Below are 16,635 nucleotides of genomic sequence, written 5' to 3' on the forward strand. Positions count from 1 at the left end.
TGTACCCTCATGTACAAGATACTGTTCCCCCATGGGACTTGAACTTGGTTTTGTCAAAGCTTATGTGGTTTCCCTTCGAGCCTTTAGCTACCTGGTCCTTGCTACATCTTTCAATGAAGGTAGAATTTTTGTGACCATCACTTCTGCCTGGAGGGTGGGTGAGCTACACAAGTTAATGTCTGGCCCTCCTTATGCAATTTTCTTTAAAAACAAGGTTTACCTGCATCCTCATCCAAAGTTTGTCTTGAAAATGGTGTCTAACTTCCATGTCAACCAGGCCATTTACCTACCTACCTTCTGTCTTCCTGAAGTCTCACTCGAATAAAGATGAGGAATGGCTGCGCACTCTGGACGTCAGGAGAGCGTTGGTGTTCTGCCTCAACAGGTTCAGTCTATTCTGGTTGTCTTTGCAGCTGTTAGTGGCAGTCACAAACAGGATGAAAGGGCACCCAGTCTCTTCTCAGAGTACTTCATCTTGGATAGCTTCTTGTAGTCACTTATGCAATGACATGGCTAATGTTACCCAACCAAGCAGAGTGACAGCACAATCAACAAGATCATAGGTGGGCTCTGTGGTCTTTCTGGCTCAAGTGCTTATCCTGGACATTTGTAGGGCTGTGTGATGGGGTGTATAAACCCCTCACTGGACAGGAGGGGGTTAAGGAGCAACTCTGGTCTAAGGAGGCCCCACCCCTCTGCCCTTGCCAAGCATGCTCGGGTAGGAGGAAGGGTTTAAAGACTGCCGGACAGCTAAGTCAGGGGCTAGCAGGCCAGGGAGAAGGACATGTATTAGGAACTCCAGAGAAGGATGGGAGCAGAACCGCTTCCCCCATTCCTTGGCTTGGAACTGCAACACCTAGAGTCTGGGATGAGGGACGAAAGCCTGGAAGGCAACGTGCTCCAGTGTACAGATGGTGGCTGGCTGGGATGCAGAGGGAGGTCGGAAGTGACCCAGGGAAGCTGACTTGAGGCTAACTCAAGGAACCAATGGGTGAGCAAAGCTAAACCAATCTCTCAGGGCACTGAGTCAGAATCTGGTGGAGTAGGAGGGCCCAGGTTCCCTTACCCTGCTAGTGAACTGTAACTATTGAGTGTGACTGCCACCTTGGGTCCTAACCACTATGCAGGAGATGCTGCCTTCTGCGCACAACTGGTGGAGAATGAGGACAGTCTAACCCAGGTCTGTGGAGAGAGAAAAAAGAAGGGGGAAAAATACAGAAAACATAAAGGAAAAGAGAGAAGAAGGGACCAAAAGAAGGAGCACTATGGAGATGGAGAAGCTACTGAAGTGGCTGGCCAACAGGCAGCAACAACAGGCAGTGCAGCATTAATTACAGCAGATGCAGTTGTTTCAGCAGATGGCCACCATCAGCAACAGCAGGCCATGCAACAACAGCAGCAGCAACAACTTATCTGAGAATTGGCTGCCCAGCAACAAGAGCAGCAACAATGCCTGATTCAACAAGTAGCCGGCTTCTTCCAACAGCAGGGGCCTAGCAACAACCTGAGGGCAGAGGGCACAAATGCTGGTTATAGGTACATAAGAACGGCCATACTGGGTCAGACCAAAGGTCTGTCTAGCCCAGTGTCCTGTCTTCTGACAGTGGCCAAAGCCAGGTGCTTCAGAGGGAATGAACAGAACAGGTAATCATCAAGTGATCCATCCCTTGTCACCCATTCCCAACTTCTGGCAAACAGAGGCTAGGGAAACCATCCCTGCCCATCCTGGCTAATAGCCATTGATGGACCTATCCTCCATGAATTTATCTAGTTCAGAGGTCTCAAACACGCAGCCCGCGGGGTTATTTTCTGCAGCCCGCCAGCTCCCGTGGCCCCCCACAGTGTTTACCTAGAGCAGCTCCAGCCTGGTGCACACCAGGGGCAGGGCAGGCTCCCTTCCTGCCTGCCCGCCCTGCCCCTATGCTGCTCCGGGAAGCAGACAGAACCTGGCAGGGGGAGGGAAAAGATCATCTGAGGCACATATCTGTCCTACAAGCCCTTCAGGAGCCCTCAGCTTGAAAATGATGACTGCAGGTGAGAGGTGATGTACTAGGGCTACTAAGTGCAGGCCCTGTGCAATGTGCCATCCCCATGACAAAAGACCAGGTATGCCATTTCCTCTGCTTCCCTGGGTACTACCGATGCTTCATGACCAACTTTGCTACCATCGTAGTGCCCTTGACAGACCTGATAAAGAACACCAGTACCAAGAAGGGACTGTGGACGGTAGCCTGTGAGAGGGCCTTCCAGGAGCTAAAGGAGTGCCTGAGCTGAGAACTTGTGCTCACCAAACCCAACTTCACCAAGAAGTTTGTTCCAAACAGACAACTCTGAGGTGGGTCTGGGCATGATACTATCCCAAGACATTGATGGAGAAGAACACCTCATAGTATACCTCAGCAGGAAGTTGTCCCCATGAGAAACCTCCTATTCAGACATCAAGAAGCAGGCCCTAGCAGTGAAATGGGCTGTGGATGTTTTGAAGTACTATTTGTGGGGGAATACCTTTCAGCTAATGACTGACCATGCCCCTCTATGGTGGCTGAACACAATGAAAGACACCAACCACAGAATTATGAGGTGGTACCTCTCATTGCAGCCATACAGCTCTGAAATCCTGCACCGGGAAGGAGAAAAATCACAAATTAATGACTTTTTCCTGGGGGTGGCGGGGGGAAGAACCACAGGACTGCACCTGACACTGAACCTGAGGGAGAGGGTGTGTGATGGGGTGTAAAAACCCCTCACTGAATAGGAGGGAGTAAGAAGCAACTCTGGGCTAAGGAGGCCCCACCCCTCTGCCCCTGCTGAGCATGCTCAGTTTGGAGGAGGGGTTTAAAAGGCTGCCGGACAGCTAAGACAGGGCTAGTAGGCCAGGGAAAAGGACGTGCATTGGGAACTCCAGGGAAGGATGGGAGCAGAGCCCACACCAAGTCAAAAGAATGGGGGAGCTGCAACACATAGAGACTGTGAGTAGGGCTGGAAGCCTAGAAGGCAGCACTCTCCAGGGATGTCCAGTGGCCAGCTGGGATGCAGAGGAAGGTTGGAAGTGACACAGGGAAGCTAACTTTAGGCTGACAGTAGGCACCACTGGGAAGTAAAGCCAAACCAGCCTCCCAGGGCTCTGTGTTGGAGTCCAATTGTGACGTTCCTCTCTGGTCTTGTCTGGACTGGTAATCTGCTAGGTCATTCCAATCCTTGACTCTGGGAGCCAGCCTTACCCTGCTCTGCTGTGGGAACCCCCACTCCTGGGCTGTTCACGCACAGCCTCTGGCATGGAAGCTGCTCCTTGGATTGTGCAACCGAATGACACTAGCCAATATCTCTGGTCCCAGACACAACCCTAGAAGCCTCTGTCTTGCAGTGTCCAGTTATGCGTGCTGGACACTGCAAGCTTATGAGTTCATCAGTTTAACAAAGAAATTGATATGTACCAGGCTTGTTATCCCAAGGGGAGTCTCTGACACACTTCAAACCAAACACATTGATTCAGGTAGAATAAACAGATTTATTAACTATAAAGATAAATTTTGAGTGATTATAAGTCAAAGCATAACAAGTCAGATTTGTTCAAATGAAATAAAAGCAAAATGCATTCTAAGCTGATCTTAACACTTTCAATGCCCTTACAAATTTAGATGCTTCTCACCACAGGTTGGCTGTTGCCCTTCAGCCAGGCTCTCCCCTTTGATCAGCGCTTTAGTTGCTTGGTGTGGTGTCTGTAGATGTAGGTGGAAGAGAGAGGAAGAACATGGCAAATGTCTCTCCTTTTTATCATGTTCTTTCTTCCCTCCTGACTTTGCCGCCCCCTCCCCCCAGTTTAGAGTCAAGTGAGCATTACCTCATTGCAGTCCCAAACTGACCAAAGGAAGTGGAGTGACTCACTCGAGAGTCCAACAGATCCTTTTGTTGCTGCCTAGGCCAGCGTCCTTTGTTCCTGTGAGGCTGGGCTGGGTTTGTCCGATACCTGCCCTGATGAGGTGTGAACTGCCTCTCTGCTCTTGGAGAGTTTTTGCCTGGGCTTATTTTAAGCCATGAGGATACATTTTCAGCCTCATAACTACATATATGAAATTATAACCTATAACATTACTATAACAGTACCGTAACAACAATGCTCAGTGCATCATGAGCCTTCCAAAGATATCCAACATGACAAACTTTGGTATCGGATACCACACAGTCATTTTATAAAGATTAACATGGTGGTGTAGGGTGTTCCCTTTAGATACAGAGTGTCACACTGGCGGAGTGAGAGGGCCCAGATCCTCTTACCCACCCGTGAACTGTACCCATTAGGCGGGGGCGCCACTTGAGAATTGCACCCACTAGGAAAGGCTGTCACCGGAGATGAACTGTTGGGTGTAATTGCTGCCTTGGGCCCTAATTGCTAGAGGGGAGATGTTGCTGCCTGTGGAGAGGCAGCAACCTGGTCTTCAGTACACATGTTTGCATCCCACTATGCCATCACTCAGCCTGCTAGAGACAATGCCAGTTTTAGGTGAGTTGACCTTAAGCCTTTGTTCAGAATGATTCTGAGCCTACCTTCTGGTTTCAAGGCTTTTGAATCACCAAGAGTGGAATGCATCTGTGAAATCACTCAAAGAACCAAAAACGGTTAGTAACCTGTTCCATAACTGTTTTTCTGAGAGATGTGTGGCATGTGTCCATTCCATGACCTGCCCTCTGACCCCTCTACATTGGAGTTTTTCTGGCAAGGAGGAACTAAGGTGGGTTGAGGGTGGCTCCACTCTTAATACTTGCATGAGGTGGCACAAGGCAGTAGAGGACGATCAAGCCACCCCAATGGGTGTAGCCAAGGGAAAATTTTTCGACATCTGTGCTCAGGGAGCTCATACACCAAGAGTGGAATGGACATGTTGTCATAAATATAAAGGGAAGGCTAACCACCTTTAAATCCCTCCTGGCCAGAGGAAAACCCTTTCACCTGTAAAGGGTTAAGAAGCTAAGACAACCTCACTGGCACCTGACCAAAATGACCAATTAGGAGACAAGATGCTTTCAAAGCTGGAGGGGGTGGCGAACAAAGGATTCTCTCTGTCTGTGTGTTTTTTTTGCTGGGACCAGAGCAGGAATGCAGGTCAGAACTCCTGTAAAAAGTCAGTAAGCAATCTAGTTAGATATGCGTTAGATTTCTGTTTTGTTTAAATGGCTGATAAAATAAGTTGTGCTGAATGGGATGTATATTCCTGTTTTTGTGTCTTTTTGTAACTTAAGGTTTTGCCTAGAGGGATTCTCTATGTTTTGAATCTGATTACCCTGTAAGATATTTACCATCCTGATTTTACAGAGGTGATTCTTTTACTTTTTCTTTAATTAAAATTCTTCTTTTAAGAACCTGATTGCTTTTTCATTGTTCTTAAGATCCAAGGGTTTGGGTCTGTGTTCACCTATGCAAATTGGTGAGGATTTTTATCAAGCCTTCCCCAGGAAAGGGGGTGTAGAGCTTGGGGGGATTTTGGGGGGAAAGATGTTTCCAAGTGGGCTCTTTCCCGGTTATATTTGTTAGACGCTTGGTGGTGGCAGCAATGAAGACCGGGGACAAAAGGTAAAATAGTTTGTACCTTGGGGAAGTTTTAATCTAAGCTGGTAAAAATAAGCTTAGGGGGTTTTTCATGCAGGTCCCCTCATCTGTACCCTAGAGTTCAGAGTGGGGAAGGAACCTTGACACATGTACAACACATCTTGAAGAACAACAGTTACAGAACAGGTTATTAACCTTTTTTTTTTGTAGCATCAGTTATCCATGGCATTTGGTGTTGCACAAGTAGTTTAAAAATCACCTGTCGACAGATTTTAAAGGGAACACAGGAATTGCCATATCAAGTCAGACTAGTAGTCTCTTTAGTCTGGTATCCCTTCTCCAAAAGGGCCAGCACCAGATGTTTTAGGGGAAGATGATAGAATCTCTCCTGAAAAAGTCTGTTTGCACTTGTCAGAGTTGGTTATCTGGTTAGATAAGTGAAGAAAGAAATCTCCCCTTCAACAGATGAATAGGATGAAAGAGGCAAAGAACCATTTTCAGATGAAATCTTGGCACTCTTAATTTCTTGCCTATTTTTTGTTTGGTATTTTATTTTTAATTCCTTCTTGGGAAGGAACATTTTTGAGTTGGGAAGTGAAGAGGAGGAGTCCCTAGAAGGTACTAAAATCCTTAATGATCATCCTGCCTGTTTCAGAATGAAGGGAGAAAAACATTTTGCTGTCTTGACCTAGTCTTGTACAGCAAATTTTCAGGTAAGTGGAATTAAAATTTGCCATTATTTTGAATGGGCAAATTGAAAAAGAAACTAAATGCTAATAAAATGTTAATGAAACATTAAAATGTCATAGTTAAAATAAAAAAGCCAGGAAATGCAAACATGAAATTTCCTACCGTAAGGTTAACTTGGTCAGAGTGTACATCTTGCGGACTTAACGCTATAAATTTAATAATTTATTAAACTACAAATTTAACAAGAAAAACAAGAATGACCATTCTATATATCTGCAACATGGATAACATTTCTATAGGAACTTTAATTTTTGCATTTCCTAATTTTTATTTTTAGCTGTGCAAATGTAATGTTTTGTTAATATAAGTTTTTGCATTTGATACATGAATGAACTTTATTTTGAAAGTGCCCCTTTTTAGCCATTCATTAATTTGCCAATAATAAATTACAGTTTCTTTTAAAAACATAATTCAACCTATCTATTTTCAGTTAATTCCTATTTGGAAAGCTTTAAGTAATTGTTTCATAATATTTTTATTTATAAAAGTTAATGGTTGTGACACCAGTTCAGTAAAGCACTTAAGTATGTGCTGGACTTTAAATATGTAAGAAAACCACTCCCTATTCTGCAAAGTACTTTAATACATTCTTAAATTCAAGTCAGTGGGATTTAAGCAGCTGTTTAAATGTTTTGCTGAATTGGGGCTTACATGCAACATAGAGGTTATTGTAAATGTTGTTTTTAATATTTTTTAAACAGGAAGCTGTAAAAGCTAACAGGCAGTTCACAAAATCAGTAACACCTTCCCATGTTCAAGATATGCACTTTATTTATCCTGAGGCTGATGAAAAGAATGCTGACACTGATATGAAAATAAATAGTAAAGATTTATCAAAGAATGGCAAACCTCCAACAAAATCTAAAGGTAAGGGAGAAGATCGTCCATTTTCAAGACGCAAGTCTATTAATGAAACTGATAAATCAGTACAAAAATTACCAGCAGTCAACCCAGGAAAGCAAACAGATGAACTACTTTCAAGGAAAACTCCAGTAGAAACTGAGAAAAAACAAGAAACTGTGACATCTCAACTGAAAGATGTTAAACTAGAGAAAAAAGTGTTAACTGATAAAGAAAACTCTAAAGAGTATGGAATTCCAGCAAGCAGTTTAAAGGAAAAAGTCCTTGTTCAGGAGCGAGAACAACTGTATAAAGCTAAAGAATCTGCTGGTGTCATGGAAGAGACTCCAAAACTTCAGTTTCCTCAGCCTGAATATGAGAGGGTACAGCAAAGTCATTCTACTGACAAAGGGTCACTCCCATTGTTAACTGTTAAAATGAAAGAAGAATCAAAGGGGGAAAAAAAACATACAGAAGAAAAGTCGGAAACTGTAAGAAAATTAGTATTTTTCCTGTCATGCTTTTTCTTAAAAATGTAGATTAGATGAAGTATAAATGAAACCATATTTACAATATAGTTAAGCCTTATTTTTCAAAGAGAATTGTGACTTTACCAACTATAAGGACTATTTCTTATCCAGTGATCTGATTTTGTAGACTTTCTCCCTCATTTTACAACAGCAGTCCTAATAGTATAGGTTTTTCTAGTAGACTGAGTGGGGAAGGGGGGTGACATGCAAAAAATTATTACAGCCTTTCTTGTCCCTAAAACTTTACTTATTTATCTGAAATATAAGTCCCTGTTGTAATGCCCCCCCAAAATTAAAGACAGCTCTAAAGGTTCACTACAAATACCACACCACATAAGTTTGCATGATTAGTTTCTTTCTTTCAATATGTTTTGATAAAAATGGGATTATTGCTTTATTACTAGGACCATTAGAAATTACACCTTTCTGTCTTATCCTTCTCTGTATCCTGTCCTTTTCCTTTGCCATCATTCTTTATTTTGTTTCCCTTCTTGCTGTTGTAATATGCCTCCTTATTTTTTCACCTTTTTCAAAAACTGCCCCTTACTACCAGAACTTCAAGGGCTCTTCTGAAAGTCCTGCCTCATAGATAAGGTTTTAGAAAGTACAAACTGAGCTCTGGGAAGGGGTAATTTGTACTTATATATCATAGCTCTGTTCAAACTCCTCCTGTTGGACACTCACTAGGCCACATTGTTTGGATCCCATCACTCTGGACTTCTGTGCTTTTAAGTTTTCTTTGATCTGGGTAGGCTCGAACACTGTCTCTTTCTTTGGACTCTCTGGCACACTTCCTGGGCCTGTAACCCCTTCATGGAAGTGGAACTTCACAGCACAGCTGTTCTAGGCCCCAGCACTAGTGCTGAACCCTCATGATACCCCAGTTACTTAAACATACCTATCATGAGAACACACTACTAGACTGCTATCTTGGATCAAGAAGACCTGGTTCTTCTTCGAATGATATCCCTGTGGTGCTCCACTTCAGGTGTTGATGCGTCCCTGTGCCATCGATTGGAGATTTTCAGTAGCACCATCCGTGCAGGTCACTCATGTGTGGTGTCTATTTCATGGTGCCATTGGCACCTCCTCTAGCACATGTACAACCTGACCCCCCCAGTTTCTTTTCAACCATCTTTGGCCTGAGATGGAGCTCCATGGTAGTATCCCAGCATCTCTCTCAAGCCTAGAGAAATAGAATTAGAAATAGTTTTAGACTTTTCCTAATACAGACAGTGTTAGTTGAGTTAGTTTTAGTCAGTTAACATTTTCTTTTCTTTTTTCTCCCTTTTATTTTCATCAGAGCGGGAACACTTAACCTACTTCAACAATGCCTGGTTCCCTAGGCTTTAAGAGATGCAGCTCATGCCGCAAAGCAATGCTGGTCTCAGATGGACATTCTCTCTGTGTTAGTTGCCTTGGTGAGTCACAATTCCTCAGAAGTGCACTCCACTGCAGCAATCTGAAAGCGCGGGCCAGGTGTAATTGAGACCTCCACTTAAAACTTATTCTGATGGAGAAATCTCTCCAACTGACCTCTGACCCATGGCAACAGACTCCTTCCACAGGGGTTCCCTGAGCACATCCACTTCAACTAAGGACAATGCTCATTCCTCTAAAAGAGCAAGGAAAAGAGCCACAACTTCCCTGCAGAGACAACTGCATAAAAAGAAACTGTTTCTTGCCAGGTCACTGTCCTCAGTGCCGACCACCCCATGGGTGAGCAACTTTGAGGCATTGGGCACCTCTGGCATTGTCCACACCGGGACCTCTGCCCCATCTGAAGGATGAGTGAAGGCACCAACCTAAGCCTGCCTCCTCCTCTACGGCATCAACAATGCTGGTGAGAGACATGGTATCGAGGCCCTTACCAGTGGCTGTGCCTCCATCACCGGCACTGATGACTCCATTGTCAGATAGAGCCAAGATGGCACTGCCTGCACCAAGGACGTCGGGCTACAAATCATTGGCATCCAGGGTACCATCTGAAAGAGTGACATTGGTACCAACGGCACTGAAACTAACGGCACTGCAGCAGTTCTTGCAACAAAAGGACATCACAGTTTCCTCCTTACTACAGTCCCCACTCTTCGGCACTGATGGTCCGGTGCGATATGCTCAGGGGAGCCAAGTAGCATCCCCTACCACCTCACTCTCGAGTGAAGATGATGATGACCAGGAGGAGGGTGCCTTCTCTTCACATCATTCTTCCCACTGGGAACCCAGGAAATCGAAGGCCCACTATAGACGAGAAATGCAATTGTGATACCGACAACCATGGATGTGCCCACCTGTGGCATTCCCCATACAATGGCTACCTTGGGACCCATGGGCAGCGTACAGAGCTCATTATACCAGACCATAAACTCCATCCAGAGGTGAAATTAGATCACCACCACCATCTTCCACATTGGAAACCTCAGAAGCCCAGGAGGAAACGGAATGAGAGGGAAGAGGGTATCGAGCATGATTAGCATCACTTGCACATAATTCTTCTTCATCACCAGATGAAGGTATAATGCCCCCACCTCCCATCATGGGTGACAATTTCAATCAGTTCCAAGAACTGTTGAAAAGGGTAGCCCAGAGTCAGGAAATTCTACTTGAGGAGGTGCAGGATACCCAGCACAACCTCCTCCAAATTCTATAGACATCATCATCTTCCAAAATAGCATTACCCACAAATGAAGCCATTATGGAACCAGTGGAGACAGTCTGGCAAATGCCAGCAACTGTACCACTGACATGCAAGAAGGCAGACAGGAAGTACTATGTGTTGGCCAAGGATATAGATTTCCCTTTTTTCCCATCCGCCACCCAGTTCACTAGCAGTAGAGGCCGCAAACCAACGAGGCAAACAAACCACAATACAGGTCAAGAAGTACAAGGGACTCAACTACTTTAGTTGGAAGATCTATTCTATGGCGAGTTGCCAATTACAGTGCGCTCCTAGCCAAATATGATCATGATAATTACGGCAAACTGAACAACTTTATTAATGACCTCCCAGAGAACACACTGACTGAGTGACAGCTGGTTGCCAGAATGGCACTACAAGCCTCCCTGGATGTAGAAGACACAGTGGCATGAACAACAAGCACAGCCATAGTGATGCATAGAGCTTCATGGCTGCAATCTTCAGGGATTCCAAAAGATCTCCAAGTGAAGGTGGAGGATCTCCCAGTTGACAGAGAAAAGCTTTTCTCTGTCAAAATGGATGAGGTCCTCCACTTGATGAAAGATTCCCAAGCTACCCTCCATACTCTCGGTATATATACACATCAGCCATGAAATGGAGATGGTACCAGCCTTATCAACAAGTCAGAGACACCCCGTTCCAACAACAACAGCAACGTCAATATGAACCCCAAAGACCTAGGCAGTGACCACAGAGATGCAGAGCGTCTCCTACTCGATCCTCAGTGTCACAATCAACATCGACCAAACAACAAATTTGAAAATTTGGTTGAGGGTCTGAACAACCTCCCTCACCAGATGGTGTGATTACCAAATGCTACCCAGATCTTTGGTCACTGATTATGCCCTTTTTACCATGTCTGGGCAGCAATAACTACAGATCAATGTGTTCTAGAGATTGTAAGATCAGGCTACATCATCCCTTTTACCTCCTGCCCACCAAGCCTACCCCCCGCCCTGTCCCTCTTCAGGGACCCTTCTCACGGGTACCTGCTACAGCAAGAAGTAGAGCGTCTTATACAGGTGCCATGGAACTAGTTCCTCCACAGCACAGGGGGAAGGGTTTCTACTCCCATTACTACTTAACCCAGAAGAAGAACGGAGGATGGAGACCCATTCTAGATCTCCAAAAGCTCAACAAGCTCATACGGGCCCAAAAATTCAAAATGGTCACCTGGGCCACAATAATACCAGTGTTGGAAAGACCTGCAAGATGCCTACTTCCACATCACCATGCATCCTGTTTACAGACAATTCCTCCGGTTCAAAGTGGGGATGCACCACTACCAATACAGAGTCTTATCATTCAGCCTTTCCATCCCCCTGGGAGTCTTCTCCAAAACCCTTGCGGTAGTAGCCACATCCTTATGCAAACAAGGGATAATGATTTTCCCATGTCTAGACAACTGTTTACTAAAAAGGCCTACCCCGTTAGAAGCTGTCAAGGTTCCTCCCCCACTCTGAACGCTAGGGTACAGATGTGGGGACCTGCATGAAAACCTCCTAAGCTTACTTTTACCAGCTTAGGTTAAAACTTCCCCAAGGTACAAATTAATTTTATCCTTTGCCCTTGGAATATCCACTGCCACCACCAAACTCTAACTGGGTTTACTGGGAAACGTAGTTTGGACACGTCTTTCCCCCCAAAATCCTCCCAACCCTTGCACCCCACTTCCTGGGAAAGGTTTGGTAAAAATCCTCACCAATTTGCATAGGTGACCACAGACCCAAACCCTTGGATCTGAGAACAATGAAAAAGCATTCAGTTTTCTTACAAGAAGACTTTTAATAGAAATAGAAGTAAATAGAAGTAAAGGAATCACCTCTGTAAAATCAGGATGGTAGATACCTTACAGGGTAATTAGATTCAAAACATAGAGAATCCCTCTAGGCAAAACCTTAAGTTACTAAAAAGACACACAGACAGAAATAGTCATTCTATTCAGCACAGTTCTTTTCTCAGCCATTTAAAGAAATCATAATCTAACACATACCTAGCTAGATTACTTACTAAAAGTTCTAAGACTCCATTCCTGTTCTATCCCCGGCAAAAGCAGCATACCGACAGACACAGACCCCCTGTTTCTCTCCCTCCTCCCAGCTTTTGAAAGTATCTTGTCTCCTCATTGGTCATTTTGGTCAGGTGCCAGCAAGGTTACCTTTAGCTTCTTAACCCTTTACAGGTGAGAGGATTTTTCCTCTGGCCAGGAGGAATTTTAAAGAGGTTTACCCTTCCCTTTATATTTATGACAGAAGCAATGGACATCATTTGGAGGACTATTACTCTCTTCTGAGAACTAGGGCTACAAATAAATGAACAAAAATAAATCCTAGTTCCGGTAAAACAATCGGACTTCATTGGGGTGCACCTCAACTCCAAAGAGGCCAGGGCATTCATAACACTGACCAACCGTATCTCGGTATTCATGACCAGCCCATGAATATTGGCATGAACATATCTACAGCTATTAGGTCACATGGCGGCCACCACTTTCATGATAAAGCATGCGAGACTACATATGCACTGCCTACAAGGCTGGCTGAATTCAGTGTACGTACCGAGCAAGCACAAACTGAGCAGAAGCCTAACACTGCCACCCACTCTTTTCACCAGAATCCACCATTATTAAGAATAACAACAGATGCCTCATTGATAGGCTGGGGCTCCCACCTGAACCACCATATGATCCAAGGAATATGGTCATATATGGAGACCCAACTACACAGCTACTCATCAACTTACTAGGACTATGCACAGTCTTCAACATGTGCCACCATTTCCTTCCAATGATAAAGAACAAAACAATATGCGCGATGACTGACAACATTGTCTGCATGTTCTATATAAGTCAACAGGTAGGAGCTTGCTTCCACTCCCTATGCACTGAGGTCATGAAGTTGTGGAACTGGTGCATAAGCTATAGCAACATCTCAGCTTCCTATCTCCCCGGCTGCCAGAACACGACTGTGGACACATTGAGCAGGCAATTCTTACAGGACCATGAATGTGAGCTGAACAAAGGAGTCCTATAACCCATATTCCAATGATGGGGCTTTCCCTGCATCGACCTATTCATGACAGCACAAAATCACAAATGCCCTCACTTTTGCTCGAGGGCAGGGCTGGGACCCCAATCACTATGGGACACCTTCCTAATCGGATGGGACACATCTCTCCTTTATGCATTCCCTCCAATACTGCTGCTCTGGCAGATTATACACAAGATACATGTTGACAAAGCCAAAGTCATACTAATAGCTCTGACGTGGCCCAGACAGACTTGATACCCTTATTTGCCTCACATGGTATGCACCCCACAAACTCTCCGACTCCTGGCAGACCTGCTCTCACAGGATGACGGCCGGGTTCTTGATCCAATCTGGAGAAACTTCACCTGAGTAATAACACTTAATTTAGACCCCATCATTTTATATGTATGGTTGGGATTATATTTTCCAGTGTGCATTACTTTGCATTGATCAACATCGAATTTCATCTGCCATTTTGTTGCCCAGTCACCCAGTTTTGTGAGATCCTTTTGTAGCTTTTTGCAGTCTGTTTGGGACTTAACTATCTTGAGTAGTTTTGTATCCTCTGCAAATTTTGCCACCTCACTGTTTACCCCTTTTTCCAGATCATTTATGAATATTTTGAATAGGACTGATCCCAGTAGAGACGCCTGAGGTACACCACTATTTATCTCTCCATTCTGAAAAATGACCATTTATTCCTATTCCTTGTTTCCTATCTTTTAACCAGTTACCAATCCATGAGAGGACCTTCCCTCTTATCCCCTGACAGCTCACTTTGCTTAAGAGCCTTTGGTGAAGGACTTGTCAAAGGCTTTCTGAAAATTTAAGTACACTATATCCACTGGATCCTCCTTGTCCACATGCTTGTTGACCCCCTCAAAGAATTCTAGTAGATTGGTGAGGCATGATTTCCCTTTATACTATGCAGTACTGGAGGGATATGCCTCTACTTCAGCTCCAAGCCTTAAAGGATTGAAGAAAACTTGCATGGCTCAAGCTTCCATGGTACTATGGCAACAATCTAAATGTATCTAGCACAGTCAGATGCTTCAGCACTAGGATGTCAGCAGCCTCGTTCCTTGATCCAGGCAGCATCAAAGATTTTAGCCTCAGTGTAAGGCACTGAAAGCATATCCTCCTGATAAGGGGTGGAAGGCAATTTGGTACTCTTCCCCCTCCCCCCCCGCCCCTTACAACTGAGGCACTGGGAACTTCTTCAGCACTCTTCTTCAGAGAAGCAGCAGACATCAGGATAACTCTTGAATTATAGTTTCCTCTGTTGAACTATTCTCCTTTTTCAATTGAATCTAAATCGCCATTAGAGCAACGAAGGGTACTCCCATACACATAAACATGATGGGCAGTCTGCTTCAAAAACGTCAGTACAGCCATCAGTCTCTTGTCATTCTTTTTGTGGATTCTTCATCTTCTCAAGTGCCTAGCAGGAATCAGTCATCAGATCATAGCCCATTGATGCCCACTCCATCTCAAATCAAAAGACAAATTAAGTGCGCTAAGGATCTCACTTTCATGGTGTTAGCTCAAGACCTGTTCAGATGCAGTTTTGTGATCCAAAGTCTGTGTGGCAGGCTGAAACTGGAAGGGTGACTTTTTGTGTCAGTAATAATGTGCTTGTTTGGAACAGTTGATGACATCCAGGCACTTTGCCCTTCCATGGCTGGATCCAGAAACATGAGGTGGTCCATAGTGTTTTTTGCGATTTTAATTATTTTGGGGGCATGTTGTCAATAACCTGCCAGATGGGAAGTTCTGAGTAGTCTTCAGCATTGGAAGCTGCAGCTACTTCATGCACCAGTGGAAAATCAAAGACTCTGCTTTGTGGGACTGCGGTGAAAACATCAAAGCCATGGAACATTTCATAATGCAGTGTTGTAAATATGGATTCAAAGGTGAAATGTATGATATCTACCATGTCACAGAGGAGTCCTTGAAATGGCTTATGGACCTTTAATTGCATTTATAAAATGTTGCTCTGCAGACACAATACATGCGAGAAATCTCAAGATCTAATCTTTTTACTCTGGGGACAACCACTGTGAGCTAATAAGCCCTATCCCTATGGATTTCAACCTTGGATGTACTGGGCCCGCTAGTTTCAGTATTGAAAACTGACCAGTCATTTTTCAACTTCTGTCAGAGACTCCATTCAGACTCTCAGATGAACCATGAGGATACACCACAGTCATCCGGCACCTCAGCTGATATCAGAACCTCAACAGTCTAGCTCCTGGGAAGAGGACGAAGAGATGCAAGATGAACCTTCTTCACTCAGAGTTTTTTCTCTACACTCGCTGGAGGAAACTTTCACACTCTCATTGGGGGTTGATTTTAAAGCATATCAGGAACTTTTCAAAAGAAAGACAAACTCTCTTTGGAACTGGCATATAAACTGTTTGACATTTTATCTTACTATCTAGATAGAATCAAGATCTTTAGGACTTCACATAAGCTGTTTACTTCCTGTATGGATAATTGTAAGGGTAAAACTGTTTCTGCTCAAATTTTATCTAGATAGGTCAGACAATTTAAAGAAGAGGGTTATAAGAATGTTTGACGATCTCGTACTCCTGTTATTAAAACATATTCTACCAGAGCAGTCACTACTTCTACAGCAGGAGTTGGCAACCTTCGGCACATGGCCCATCAGGGTAATCCGCTGGCGGGCCATGAGACATTTTGTTTACATTGACCGTCCGCAGGCACACCCTCCCTTTTCCCCCCGCAGCTCTCAGTGGCCACGGTTCGCCAGCAGATTACCCTGTTGGGCCATGTGCCAAAGGCTGCTGACCCCTATTCTACAGCATGTTTGAGACATGTTTCATTAATTGAAATTTATAAAGCACCACATGGAGCTCAATACACACTTTAAACATTACACATAAGACATAGCTGCTACGTATGATGCTTAATAGGCAGGGCAGACTTCCAATCTTTAATTATTTAGGACATCTTGTCCTTCCACCCATTCTTCTGTAGACTGCCTACCAAACTATCCTAAAAGTGGGAATGTTCAGAGGACACTTGAGAACGGAATTAAGGATACTTACCTGTAACCGAGGTTTTTTGAGATGGATTCTGCATATTCACACTTTCTGCTCTCCTTCCCCCCTTCTTCAGAGTCGTAATTAATCTTTGCTCTGCATTAGTGCTGGAAGGAACTGAGATGGCAACTGCTGCAGCACCCACTTTTATAACCCTGTCCTGAGAACTTGGTTGAAT

The 16,635-nt window shown here is 44.3% G+C and overlaps 1 protein-coding gene across 1 annotated transcript in view; it reads left to right on the forward strand.

The window, feature by feature from the left end:
- CCDC7 (coiled-coil domain containing 7) overlaps window positions 1-16,635 on the forward strand; it is a 340,456-nt gene that overhangs the window by 148,200 nt on the left and 175,621 nt on the right. Inside the window, 1 exon segment of the mRNA XM_043538840.1 lies at window positions 6,997-7,626. Within this exon segment, the coding sequence (XP_043394775.1) occupies window positions 6,997-7,626 (630 nt within the window).

Source organism: Chelonia mydas, chromosome 2 (assembly GCF_015237465.2).
Source record: "Chelonia mydas isolate rCheMyd1 chromosome 2, rCheMyd1.pri.v2, whole genome shotgun sequence".
Taxonomy (NCBI): Eukaryota; Metazoa; Chordata; order Testudines; family Cheloniidae; genus Chelonia; species Chelonia mydas.